The sequence below is a fragment of the Elgaria multicarinata genome, chromosome 1 (genome assembly GCF_023053635.1).
Source record: "Elgaria multicarinata webbii isolate HBS135686 ecotype San Diego chromosome 1, rElgMul1.1.pri, whole genome shotgun sequence".
In the NCBI taxonomy this organism is placed as follows: domain Eukaryota; kingdom Metazoa; phylum Chordata; class Lepidosauria; order Squamata; family Anguidae; genus Elgaria; species Elgaria multicarinata.
Window position 1 is genome coordinate 97,473,824 of NC_086171.1, and position 13,674 is coordinate 97,487,497.

At 42.4% G+C, this 13,674-nt stretch overlaps 1 protein-coding gene across 1 annotated transcript; it reads right to left on the reverse strand.

The window, feature by feature from the left end:
• Window positions 1-235: 235 nt before the first annotated feature.
• LOC134400999 (leucine-rich repeat-containing protein 52-like) lies at window positions 236-9,139 on the reverse strand. Its single transcript, XM_063129726.1, has 2 exons — window positions 8,500-9,139; window positions 236-492 (listed from the first exon to the last, which is right to left on the reverse strand). Exons 1-2 carry the CDS (start codon window positions 9,137-9,139, stop codon window positions 236-238), a joined length of 897 nt encoding a protein of 298 aa, XP_062985796.1.
• Window positions 9,140-13,674: the final 4,535 nt, after the last annotated feature.

Sequence of the window (13,674 nt, forward strand, 5' to 3'; positions counted from 1 at the left end):
CTTGAGCAACCTGGCACATGCCCCACTCCCTCAGATCCTCTGGCCTGAGCATATCTGGCAATGTCATCCCCATTCTCTACCTCAAGGTGGCGCCTTTGCATTGTCTGCAATCAATGAAAGGAAAAGGAAGAGAGCAAAACTTCAGTGAAAGCACTGTGTAATAAAACAGAAGGGCTGAAGTGATGGTCCTTCTACATTCGATGTTGACACTTCCAAGACCTCCCAAAGAGCAGTTCTAAATCATCCTGTACTCCTCGTCCTCTGATTCATCATCCACCTTCAGGATAGGGTGGTAATATATCACTGTACCTATGCCAACCAGCCAGGCCACCAGAGTTCCTCCAAAAAAGATGCAGAAGGCAATCAGAGCCATGAATATGAAATCTTCTGTATCTAAGTGCACAAAGCATGAGTAATGGAGTTTGGATGCTGCCTCAAGGACTTCCAGACCCTGGAAATCTTCTGGGGTTTTGCAATTAATTTTCGCAGGGTCTGCAAGGAAAAAACACAAAATGAGAGAAGTCAGTCAACATTTTAAACAGCTGTTGGTACATCTGTAAGCTGAGTTCCCCTTTAATGGGGAGCAATGAATTGTGGGGGCAAGCAGGCCGGTAGCAAAGTGAGAAAGGCTGGTAAAGAGCAGCTGCACAGCTACAGCAGCAGCACAGCTGTAGCAGCAGTATCTCCTTCCCAGGAGGGGACTGCTGAGCCCATCAGCATGAATGACAGGGTGAGGCCAAAGAGGTGGACCCAGCAGAATGAGATCTCTCCTTTGTTCTGCCTCCAGTTCCACCTCAGGCTCCCAAAGGCAGACTTCCCATGAGGCTCCAGGATTGCAGTTGCAAAATTTGAAATTGGTTAATATAGGATAGGAAATCAGCATCCTCTAGCTTATTTTTCCATCCTGCTATGTTCCAAGATTTAGTGTGTTGGAGGTGGAGAGTTTTGAACCCCAACATTTATGTACTGGAAACAATGTCACAAATTGCTTGACAAGTGGGCCCGCAAAGTGCTGGCTACCACACTAGCCTAGCAGGGCTCCCCTCCCACTCGACTCTCACGTGCTGCGGACTGAGCCTTGAGCTACTATAGGGATCAGTGGAGGGAACTCGGTCTAGCACTTCTCCAAAAAGATATATCTAAATTTTGGAATATAATTGCGAGGTTAGAAAAAAGGTCGCAACCTGTGATAGAGGGTCCCATTGCTAAATCAGAATGGGAAGACAACTTTAGGAGGCTATTTAATGATTCTGTCTTTTCTGGATTCCCTGTTTGGACTGTAATTGTGAATGTGGTTGGGGCAACATCTCAGTCGAAAGAGCCAAATCTTTAATTTTAACATTAAAAAACGGGAAAGTTCTGGGTGGAGATGGATTCCCACCTGATCTTTTCCCTACTTTCCTCGACTGGTGGGCGCCGATTTTCGCGTTGCTCTTTTCCCAAATTAATAATTCAGGAACCACACCATCCAGTTGGTCGTCTGCTATAGTGGTCCCGATTTATAAGAAAGGCTCGAGAAACAACCCATCCAATTACAGGACAATAAGCCTTCTTGATGTACCAGGGAAGATTTATGCTCGATTTCTCCTTGATAAATTGGAGGATTGGGCTGAGGAACATGCTTTGTTGACCCCAGAACAGGCAGGCTTTCGCACCGGCAGATCCACCCTTGATAATTGTTTTATGCTGAAGCATGTTGTGGATAAGTACTTGGCCGGTATTGTAAAGTATGTTTATGTGGCGTACATTGATCTTAAAGCTGCCTTTGACTCTATCCCACGGGAACGCCTCTGGACCAAACTACAGTCTCTGGGTATTGACCAGAAACTTTTAATATGTATAAAGGCTCTTTATTCCAATACATCTTTGAAAATCAGATTAGATAGAGGACACCTAACAGACTCGATTCCAGTCACAAAAGGTGTGAGGCAGGGATGCTTGCTTGCACCCCTCCTCTTTAACCTCTACGTAAATGATGTTGTTGAGTTTTTAAGAGGCGATCAATATTTCCCAGTTAAAATCGGTAGTCAGAAGTTTTCTATCCTTCTATACGCAGATGCTGCTGTGTTGATCTCCTATACCCAAATTGGCCTTCACAGATTGCTGAATCAATTTAGTAATTATTGCAAGAATGAACTTCTCTCCATTAATTATGAAAAGACAAAAACTATGATATTTGGTAAATCCAAAAAACCCTGCAATTGGCAACTTGATGGGAATAAACTAGAGCAAGTCTCCTCTTATAAATATCTTGGTGTGGTGTTTCATTGGACGAGCAACTGGTCCTTTCAGGTTCAAGCAAGTACGTTGCTTGCGGAAAGAACTTTGAACGGGCTTTTAAGATTTTACCGGACAAAAGGGGGAAATTTGATTCAGTCCACAATGGAACTTTATAAGCTTAGGGTTTTGCCCATGTTGTTATATGGAGCCCCCTTGTGGGCGCTTACAAATTTAGATCAACTTGAAAAAGCGCAAAACAAATTTTTGTGCAGACTCTTGGCAGCGCCCAGCTCTACAAAGTTGGCACTCCTGCGTGCAGAAGCAGGAGTTATGCCAATTAGAGCGGAAGCTCTTAGATTAGCCCTGCTCTTTTGGTTAAAATCCATCTTCCAACAATTGTCAGAGATTCTTCTGATGACATTGGCCAAGGAGGGCTCAGACTCATGGATACATAGAATGCAAGGGGTTGTAATGAATCTGGGATTTTCAGTACCCTTTCTCTTATCCCAGGGCCATGATAAAGCTAAAACCCTGCTATTGCAAAGGTTAAAGGATATAGAGATGCAGTCTCAGTCAGAAGAGCTTAAGTCCTGTAAAACTAACCCTTTCTATAATTCTTTCACGCCATTTTATTTTTCTCTACCAAGTTATCTGGTGGATATACCGAACATTAAATTGAGGATAATCTTTAAACAGGCAAGACTAAATGTTCTCCCTTTAGCAGTTCAGCTAGGACGATATAAGAGATTACCAATTAAAGATCGAGTATGTGGATGTAATGCAGTCTCTATCGAAGACTTAATTCATGTTTTGCTTGAATGTCCTATGTATAACGATCTTAGAAATATTTACATTTCTCCTTTGCTAAAATCGCTGAAGGGCTCCTCATCACATGCTAAAGTTTGTCATTTGTTATCAGATGCAAAAAAAATTGTTTCTTTTAGAGTGTCAAAATTTTTAGCTAAGTCTGTGCAGATACGTTCTTCACAATGCATGAAGGGTTTGGGTAGTGACCCCTTTTATGATGCTCAATTATTTTTATTGTAAACTGTTCTCTTTTATAACTTGTGTATAATGGCTAACTGCTTGTAACACTGTAAACTGACTGACTGACTGACTGGAAGCAAGCAATACAAAGATCAGGCTTTCCAAATAGGAGCACTAGGAATAAAACCTCTCCTGAAATACCCCGATTACCATTTCTTATTTATTTATGTTCATAAATGCCTCATAGACAAAGTCCCACCCTTCACAGTAACTTGAGCTCTACATCTTTGATTGTTCAACTTGTTCTGGAGGGGGTTGCACTCCCCCTAAAGGATTAGGTTCTGCTCTTGAACCCAGAACTGTCACTTGAAGCACAGGTGGACTCTGTGGCATGGAGCACCTTTTAACAGCTTAAGCTGATATACCAATTACACCCTTATCTGGACAGAGATAGTTTAGCTACAGTTATCCATGCTATGATAACCTATCATCTGGATTATGGCAGTGCATTATACAATATATGGGACTGCCTTTGAAAGCAGTCCAGAAACTTCAGCTGGTCCGAAACAGGGCAGTAAGATTGTTAACAAGGACTGGATAATGACATCATCTTATGCCAGTACTCTTCCAGCTGCACTGGCTGCTAGAATCATAGAATAGTAGAGTTGGAAGGGGCCTATAAGGCCATCAAGTCCAACCCCCTGCTCAATGCAGGAATCCACCCTAAAGCATCCCTGACAGATGGTTGTCCAGCTGCCTCTTGAAGGCCTCTAGTGTGGGAGAGCCCACAACCTCCCTAGGTAACTGGTTCCATTGTCGTACTGCTCTAACAGTCAGGAAGTTTTTCCTGATGTCCAGCTGGAATCTGGCTTCCTGTAATTTGAGCTTGTTATTCCGTGTCCTGCACTCTGGGATAATTGAGAAGAGATCCTCGCCCTCCTCTGTGTGACAACCTTTTAAGTATTTGAAGAGTGCTATCATGTCTCCCCTCCATCTTCTCTTCTCTAGGCTAAACATGCCCAGTTCTTTCAGTCTCTCCTCATAGGGTTTTGTTTTCAGACCCCTGATCATCCTGGTTGCCCTCCTCTGAACATACTCCAGCTTGTCTGCGTCCTTCTTGAATTGTGGAGCCCAGAACTGGACGCAATACTCTAGATGAGGCCTAACCAGGGCTGAATAGAGAGGAACATGCTAGTCCATGTCTGGGCCCGATTCAAAGTGCTGGTATTAACATGTAAAGCCCTGAATGGGTTTAAATTATTTGAATGATCATCTCTTCCCATATGTACCCTCCCAGACATTAAGATTATCTTCAGTGGTCCTTCTCTAGGAGTCCCTGCCAAAGAAAGTGAGGTGGGTGACTAGTAGGAGGAGGGTGTTTTCTGCTATGGCACCTCGGCTGTGGAATAAGCTCTCTAGAGAGTTTTACCTAGCTCCTACGTTATACTCTTTTTGGTGCTAGATGAAGACCTTTTTTTATTTTCCCAGGCATTTTAGCATTCTAGGCAGGATCTATACTACTGCTTTATAGTGGTATTGAAGTGCACTGACAACTGTTGGGGCCCATGACACATCTACACCAAGCAGGATATAACACTATGAAAGTGGTAGGAAAGTGGTCTATGGCCTGTGTCATGGGCCCCAACAGTTGTCAGTGCACTTCAATACTGCTATAAAGCAGTAGTGTGGCTCCTGCTTCCAAATACTCCTTTCATAGTACAATATCATGCAATATCCTGCTTGGTGTAGATCTGGACCTGGAATTTTAGCTCTGCTATTTTAAATCTGTATTTTAAATCTCTGCATTGCGGTTAGTTTTATTCTGGTTGTACTTTTATTTTGTAATTTTAAGCTTTTATATTTTATATTGTTTTATGCTGTACCTGTGGCTTTAATTTTTGTGAACCGCCCAGAGAGCTTCGGCTATTAGGCGGTATAGAAATGTAATAAATAAATAAATAAATAAATCCACATTGCTAGGCACTTAAAAGATTAGGGCCCATAGGACACAGATCTGTGTAAAATATGCACGTGCTAATTTATATCTATATATGCAAATATAGAAATAATTATTAGAATTTATTTGAATTTCACAAGAAGTAAAACCAGCCAATTAATCTCTCCAAACCATTTCAAAAAAAAAGAATAATCTTCAATTAATTTGCAGTCTGATGTAGATCATCCCAAACCAATGGAAAAAGATTTTTTTTCTCATCTTAATGGCCCTGCAGGGGGAGATTGTCCTGTGTGGTGTTGTTGCAGACATTTGGAAATGGGAGGGTTAACCCTTCCTTTTCCAGCTGCAATCCCACTTGAAAATTGTCCTGTATATGGCAATTAAGGGCAGAAAAAATAACAACCTTCCATTGACAACTAACTTCCATTGCTCTGGAGAACAGTTCCAGGGTGCTGAGATATAGAAATATTGTCCAGGCCTAGCAATGCCTCGGATTCTCATATGATACACAAAGCAATCAGACTTTTCATATGCTAATGGATTCTGCACATGCACAGGAGTAAAATCATCATTGGTGAAACAACCCTAGGATGGCAAAATGGTTTGCAGTTTCATGAATAAAACCGTGACCGACATCTATAGTTATTGGAGAAGTCAGGAATACCACATCTCTATACTGTGTTTAGGAAGGGATTTGTTTATGTGCTCTACATCAAAGTGAATTATGCCAATTACAGATAGATTAGTAGTGCAGCTAATTCCTTTGTTACCATAATTGTGGCCCATTTCATACATAACATGGCAGTAAAGCTAGGTTTGCAATCAACTAGTTGTAAGCCAATCTTGCTTTCCTAATAAGCGTACCTATACAATACCTTATGGGTTTGCGATCAGATTATTGTAAGAAGGATTGTCACTATAGATCAGACAAATTGAATGTTACTAGCCTGGGATATTCAGGTGATGAATACCTCTAAAATTGTTTAGAGACCATTCTGGAATGTTCTGATTAGAGGGAGAGCCATTTTGGAGAAGGATTCATTCCTCCTCTCCAGCTGGAAGGAGGAAGAAAGCTACCTGTAAATGTAAAGGAACAAAGGAAAACTAATATCTGTGTCAAACTGAGAGCTCCATCAGACAAGCATTTTATTGCACTCTCATTGCTGGGCACTCACGGATTTTCGTGGGTCCCTCTGATGACGTCTGCTTCCCGCCCACCCCTTCTGGCCTTCCTAGTGCCACAACCCCCCCCCCAAAAAACCCCAGTAAGTCCAATATATTTTCTCTATGTGAAATAGAAGTGCCCTTCCGCCCCATGTATTGTTGTCCTCCCACTATGTTGCTTTTGTTGGGGGGCAGTCCTGCTGATGAAAGAGGAGGGCAGGGCGGTTCTCCTCCAGCTTGCTGAGTCTGTCAGTCAAACAAATGGACTTGTGCTGAGCCAGTGGAACAGACTTTTGCTGCTCCAACCCCACCCTCGTTGCCCACAGAAATGGTGCCTATCCATTTAAATGCTGAATCAGCAAAGCCCTAGACACAAAACCAGAGTGAGTTGGGGCGGGGGGAGGCAACCACATCCATCACCCAACAAGAACCAATGAACTGGAGGGGGAAAGAGAAGGGGCGGAGTGGGGCGGGAGCAATAGCAGGAGAGCAAACAACAGCGACTATCATGTAAGGGATCAGTGCTTGCCACACTAATGAAATGAAGGTCAAAATTGTGGGTGCATACCAGGAAAAAACAGTAGGTGTGATGGAGCCCTGAGACTGAAAGGAGAGAGTTGTTCCTTTCAGTCTCAGGGCTGATGGAACGCCTCTCCCGACATGACCTACCCATACACTACATTCAACATCTAAGGTCTTCTTCTGGGTGTCTACCCCGAGGGAAGCTCAGAGAATGGCAACAAGGGGGAGGGCCTTTTCAGTGGTGCCCCTCAATTATGGAATTAGCCCGATGAGGCTCACCTGGCGGCAACATGGTTATGGTTTCGGCACCAGGGTCAAGACTTTTCTCTTCTCCCAGGCATATGCTGAGTTTTTTTAACTGACTCTGGAATAGTTGTTTTTAAATGGATATTGTCTGTTTTTTTATGTATTTTATGCTTTTTTGCATATTTCTTTTTAATATTCACTGTTTTTAACTTTTGTAAACCACCCAGAGAGCTTCGGCTATGGGGTGGTATATAAATGTAAATAATAATAATAATAATAATAATAATAATAATAATAATTTCCTCAAAAGGACCTTTTGGAACTGCCTCTCTGGGGGATCTGATGTAGAGGAATAGAAAATACTATCTGTAAGAGAGCTAAGCTATAGTTCATAAATGCCTTATGTCTCTAGTCACCCCTCTTTCCAAAGGAACCAAACCTGGGTAAGCAACCTCTCACTGCTCAGGGAAGTGCAGAGGATATAACAGCACATATGCATCCAAACATGTGTTTGTCTCATTCATACATCACATTTTTAGGTACACACTTTAAAAAGATCTTGGTTATATGCCTGAGAACATAACAGGAATATCCAATGGTAGTCTAACTTAAGTCCCAGTCATTTCAATGGGTCTACTCTAAGTAGAATTAGCATTGTATACAACCCAATGTATGAGGTCCTATTATATATAATGTATATTATATATAGCACATAATAAAGGGGGGAAATCCTAAAGCTAACCAATAACTATTGGAGGTTGCTTCTCTTGTTTTTATGTTGTTGCAGACATAGGATGTCTCCCATTAGCCATGTTTCCCTACACACTGGCGAAGCTTTTTGTTTAGATGTGATTTTTAAAAAATGGTTTTGCTTGCTTGCTATATCTATGTATTTTTCTGTTAATACAGTCAAGTTTAAAATAATGGATTACAATTTAGTATGAGCCTAGCTCTGTAACAGAGGCAACAGCTGCCTGCCAGATCTTGCTACTGATGAATCTTTTGAGGAGCAAGTTGTCCAGGTCCAGAGACATTCAAGTTGTCCATAGACATTAAACAGACTCAAGGAATGGAATAATGGGCTCAAGTTAAAGGAAGCCAGATTCCAGCTGGGCATAAGGAAAAGCTTCCTGACTGTTAGAGCAGTACGACAATGGAATCAGTGACCTAGGGAGGTTGTGGGCTCTCCCACACTAGAGGCCTTCAAGAGGCAGCTGGACAACCATCTGTCAGGGATGCTTCAGGGTAGAGTCCTGCATTGAGCAGGGGGTTGGACTCGATGGCCTTCTAGGACCCTTCCAACTCTGCTATTCTGTGATTCTTTGATTGTCTGCAAACAGAAGAAGCCATTCCATAAAACTCTAAAGAATGGGAGAGGTATTTATCACACGGAAAGACCTCACTTGGGTACTGAACATTAGCCTTCTTCATCCAGGTGCAAAATTCCAATAAGTTGCAGTCACAATTCCAGGGGTTATCCATTAGTCCCAAAGAATGGAGGTTGTTCAGATCTCTGAATATTTCAGCACTGATGTAAGACAAGCCACAATCACTCAAATCCAAGTATCTTAGAAGGTGGTTACTGTCAAAGGCTTGCACCTTAATCTCGACCATTTTTGGGTTGCTTGAGAGATTCAGCAGCAGCAGGTTGTTCAGCTGTGAGAAAGTGTGGGGAGTTATGTAGGAGATTTGGTTGAAGCTGAGGTCCAAGTATGTTAGTTTGTCCATGCCAGGAAAAGTGAAATCCAGGCCCATATTTATCAGGTTGTGGCTGCAATCCAGATAGACTAGTTCATTCAGATAGCTCATTTCTAATGGTGGTAAACCATTGAGATTGTTGTCAGCCAGAATCAACTCCTTGGTAGTCAGTGGGATTGAGGTTGGAAGGTTGTCTAACTTCTTTCCTTTGCAGTCCACTTTCCACTTTTCACAGGTGCACTCTGTTGAACAACTAAGGCCCTTACCAGCCCATTTTATTCCAATTAGAAGAGCTACACAAAAAGCAGTGGAACTATGACAAGAGGTCAGGGTAAGATAACCCATCTTGTATACCTCTGCTCTTGAATAGGAGAAGAGCTGACCTTCTTTTAAGCTTCAAAAGTAAAAGAGAAGCTGTTCCTACTGGAACAGCTCCATGACATCTCAGTTGCTACCTCTTTCCTTTATGACATCACCAGCTTGGCCCACAAATCTGGTGTGATGATGCATCAATTGTGGTGCTTGCCTAGGTCATGTCTTCTGTATTCTAACAAAAATGATCTCTTTTTGCCTGTTTATCACACATACACACCAATATTTCATAGGCATACTTAGAACAAGCTCGTTCTGTTATAATATATCACATTTAATACACAAACAAGCCTTACCCTTTTGCATATGACATGTGATGCAGCACACTACATGGTGACTTAGCTTTCATGTGTATGCATTTATTTGCTTGAGCATATAACCAAGATGCACCTGTCCCTCACTCAGAGATTTGACTACTAGAAAAATCCAGATAAGAGGAGAGGATTGAAACATGAAGTATGTCAATTTTAGTGTGTGTATGCACTAGGGGTATGCAAAGTGGGTCTTCACCTCGAAATTTGATCCGGAGCTCTGTAGAGGTGTTTCTCCACCTCAATTTCCAGAGTGGGTTCCTCTCTCTGCCTCATCAATTTACCCATCGAAGAACTGTTCCGTTTTTGGGTAACCGGTACATTCTCATCAATGGGAATTAACAGAAATGCTTACAGTTCCCTCAGTTTTAAAGATAAACACATGAAAATTGGCACCGTGACAGCTTTTAAAGAGAGCTTTAGGCATTCCAATTTTGGAGTAGATCCCTGTATGCAGTGATTTATAGGGAATTTTTAAAGTCTGAACTCAAATGTCCTCTCTCAGGCACCTCTGGCAGGGGAGAGGGAAACGAAGCAGCGAGCAATGATAATTATTTAGGGCAATAATAAATAAGTAAATATATTAATAAATGCCACAACAGTAGCACCCAGCTTGCCCAACCTCAGAGAGGACAGGAGGCTTGCAATAGGAGGCGGCACCCCTCCCCCACTGTTGGTCAGGCACATTGGAGCGAGTCAAGTCAAGGCAACAACAGCAGCTTCCCCTGTAGGCTAGACTTGCAGGAGGAGGGGGATGTCCAAGCCAGCCCATAGGGGTAATAGTTTAACAGAATTAATAAAGAGCCTGCCTGACTCAGGTGTAGAAGTAAGCCCAGCAGCACTTTCACAAGCTGCAACGTGCAACCAACCAGCCCTGCTGCACTCCCTCTCCCCCCATGGCCAGAACCACCACCAGCAGTGTTTCCTACGCCGCATGATGGAATGTTAACAAAGCATGCTTTATAAATTGTGTACTGCTTGTGTGCACGACACAACCCCAAAACACACAAACATACAAGTACAAGAAGACACTTGTAACTTTGAAGCCAAGTGCTGCTGGGAAGGCTCAGCTTAGAGGAAGGAGAGCCACAGCACATCAAACTGTTAAAGGGAATAATAACATTGGAGGAAAACGCATTGGGTGAAAAATTGCCTACAACTTCTTTGTTTTTAAAGCCAGATCCCTGAAAATTACTGTGCTTACACATTGATGATTGGGGGTCATTTGTGTTGATTTTCAGAATTTTTCATCATGCGGTTTGCTTGCAATTAATTTTTATTGAATGGGTAAAGCGGGAGGGGGGAACCTATTTTTTTTTATGTTGATTGACAGGTTCATCTCCCAATCGTGATAAGTAAGCCTATGCGAAGCATCCTCCAATCACAATGTTGGAGGGGGGGGAATAAGCAAAATGGGATACTTAGTTACTTTTCTTTCTTTGTCTTTTGTAGGACTTCGGTCACTGAGGAGAGCATTGACGAAGCAGTAGCCCCAGCAAACTCACACATAACCTTAAATAATATACAAAGTAAAATAACAGATAGGCAACACAGCACTGCAAGGTACCCACTATAACCTTGGTGAACAACTGAATAGTTGTGGTGCAAGTGGATGATGTGCTGTACAGCATTTGGACATGCCCAGTGCCCTTGAGGGTCATCAAAACCCTCCAAAGGGGAACCAGTGGAAGGAAGCCAATGATTTGCACGAGCTGATGTGTGATGTGGCTTCTCAAAGGCAGGCACTTAGACAGGACCGGCCGAATGACTGGTGGCACAGTCCACTGTCCCACTGGGCACGTCCACTTTCCCCTTACTGGTAATAAAGTCAGACAGCATTTTGTTCTAATTCTTCTTGTTGTTGTGATTATTAGAATTTTTATTTTTATTGTTATTAAAATTATTGGCTGGGTATACCCTGGTGTGTGTGAACTGTGACGGAAGGGTGTGTGTGTGTGTGTGCATCTTAAAAAACCAACACGTTATAGCACTTTGAAATGAATGGATGGCATGAAAGAAATTACGTTTTTAGAAGTATTGCGACCCGAGTGTGGCAACGCAAAGCCTGAGTTGTTTATCCCATGAACAGCTATGTGCTGTATGCTCACCCAGTTTAATAATTTTCTACCTTGAAGTTCTCTGTATTCATTTTTGACGTAGTTACCTGAGAAGAAGATTCTGATTTAGGTTTAACTTTTAAAATTCTCCCAAAATCAGGGTATGATCTGATTTCCTTCAAAATGAGCATGAATAAGGATCTATGTGGAAGCTCTCCTGGTGCCCTGGTGCATGTGTATATCTGGAAAAATGACAAAGATACATGCATTTCTGTAAATGGGGGAAATCTTTTAAAAATTCACCAAAAATCAGGGCATGATCTGATTTCCTTCAAAGTGGCCATGCCTAAGGATGTATTTAGAAGCTCTCCTGGTGCCCATTTTCATGTTTCTAACTTGAACACTAAAAAAGTTATAGGCATTTGACATTTTCAATGCAAGTCTATGGGGGGGGGGGGAACACGGAGCTTCGGATCCACCGCGGAATGGAACAGTGGCGGATTGCCCCAAAGTGGAGTGGACCCGATCCAAAAGTTGCGGATCGGGATCCAGAGCGGATCGGGGGGGGGGGGTCCCTGCACAGCCCTAGACAGCACTGTGGCAATTCCTAATTGGTTAGCCACAGATGTCAATTTCAATTATCAAAACTACCCCACCCCATCACTCCATGTTTCAGTTAGACACATCACACACACAAAACTCTCATGTTCCTTATTGGGAGTTTTTCAATTAGCCACACCAGACACACAAAATGGTCAAATAATTTTGGGGATGTTAGAAGCTCTGATTGGGCCGTCTCCACTCTGAAATTATTTGATGGGTTTAGAATGCTCTGTGGATGTTCATGGTTACGAGATAATTCCAGGGTGGAGAACACACCCCTAATATGTACCCTGAAAAGATCTCTCAATAAAGGCAAAAGTAGGACAGGCACAGAAAAAAAGGGTTATCCTTGGTCAATAAAGACGACTGGCCTATGTGATTTCTAAATCAGAGGGAAGAGCCTCAACAAAAGAACTGATTTACAAGTCCAGAAACAGGAGAGCTTTACTTATCCATGGCAAAAAAAGAGGAACATATCCAATGGTGTGATGAAGGCTTCTCTTTAGGACTACAATGTTAATTGATTAATTAAATCGATTAGTTGACTGAATAAGTTAGTTGGTCTAACTCAATTTACAATATATCGTAATACTTAATATCATACTCCCATGTTAAGTTTCCCCATCAGGAAATGGAGATTGCAGCGGTCTTTGGGATGCCCTAGCATTTACCGATGCAAGGAGTGGTTAGAGGAGGAAGTTGCTCTAGCTGCTGTCAGAGGTAGTGTTTGTTTTTTTAGTGTAGTTGTGCACTAAAATCACTATGGGAATACTATAATCTAGGCCTGGCTTGAAGATGCAAATCACAGGCACAACCACACTGTGGTTAAAGTACATGGTAAGGACAGCTTGCATGTCTTTGAGGGCCTGTTCAGACGTCACACTAACCCACTGTGGATTACTCTTTTAAGGTGACGCAAAGGTGAGGAGCCTTTGCTAGGAACATCTCATCTGCATTGCCCGAAAACCTTCCTTGTTTGGATCCATCATCATCATCTGGGCTTCTGAAAAGACTCTGCACATGGACTGTCCTAACTGGAACTTTGCATTGCTAAGGACTTGCCAGGAAAAGTACTGTGAGGCATTTAATAGACTTGAACTCTTGTTTACTGTGGATTGTGAGTCTTTATTTGTTGTCAACTCAGTATGCTGGCAGACTTGAGTTTGATCTATGATTGTTTAGACTTACCTCTGCCTGGATTCATGCAGAACTCCTTGCATCTGTTGGGCTTACCCTTCCCTGGATCTTGTTTAAGCCTTGACCATGTTGCCTTTGAGGTACCAAAGTATGATCCGAGGTTGGACTAGCTCTCTTTGGGTGGTTTGTTATTTGCTCCTTTGATTGCCTGAGGGATCATGTCAGGAATTGTTCCCCTTCCTTGTCCGGGTTAGGAACCCATGTATGGATTGACCTTCCCTTGTGTTCGGAACTGTGGAGATAGCAATGAGCGAACCACGTTGATGGGAATCTCATCATGGTAGTAGTGATTAGCTTTTGACTGTTTTAGAATTTGTTGAAGCCTATAGCTACTCAGGGC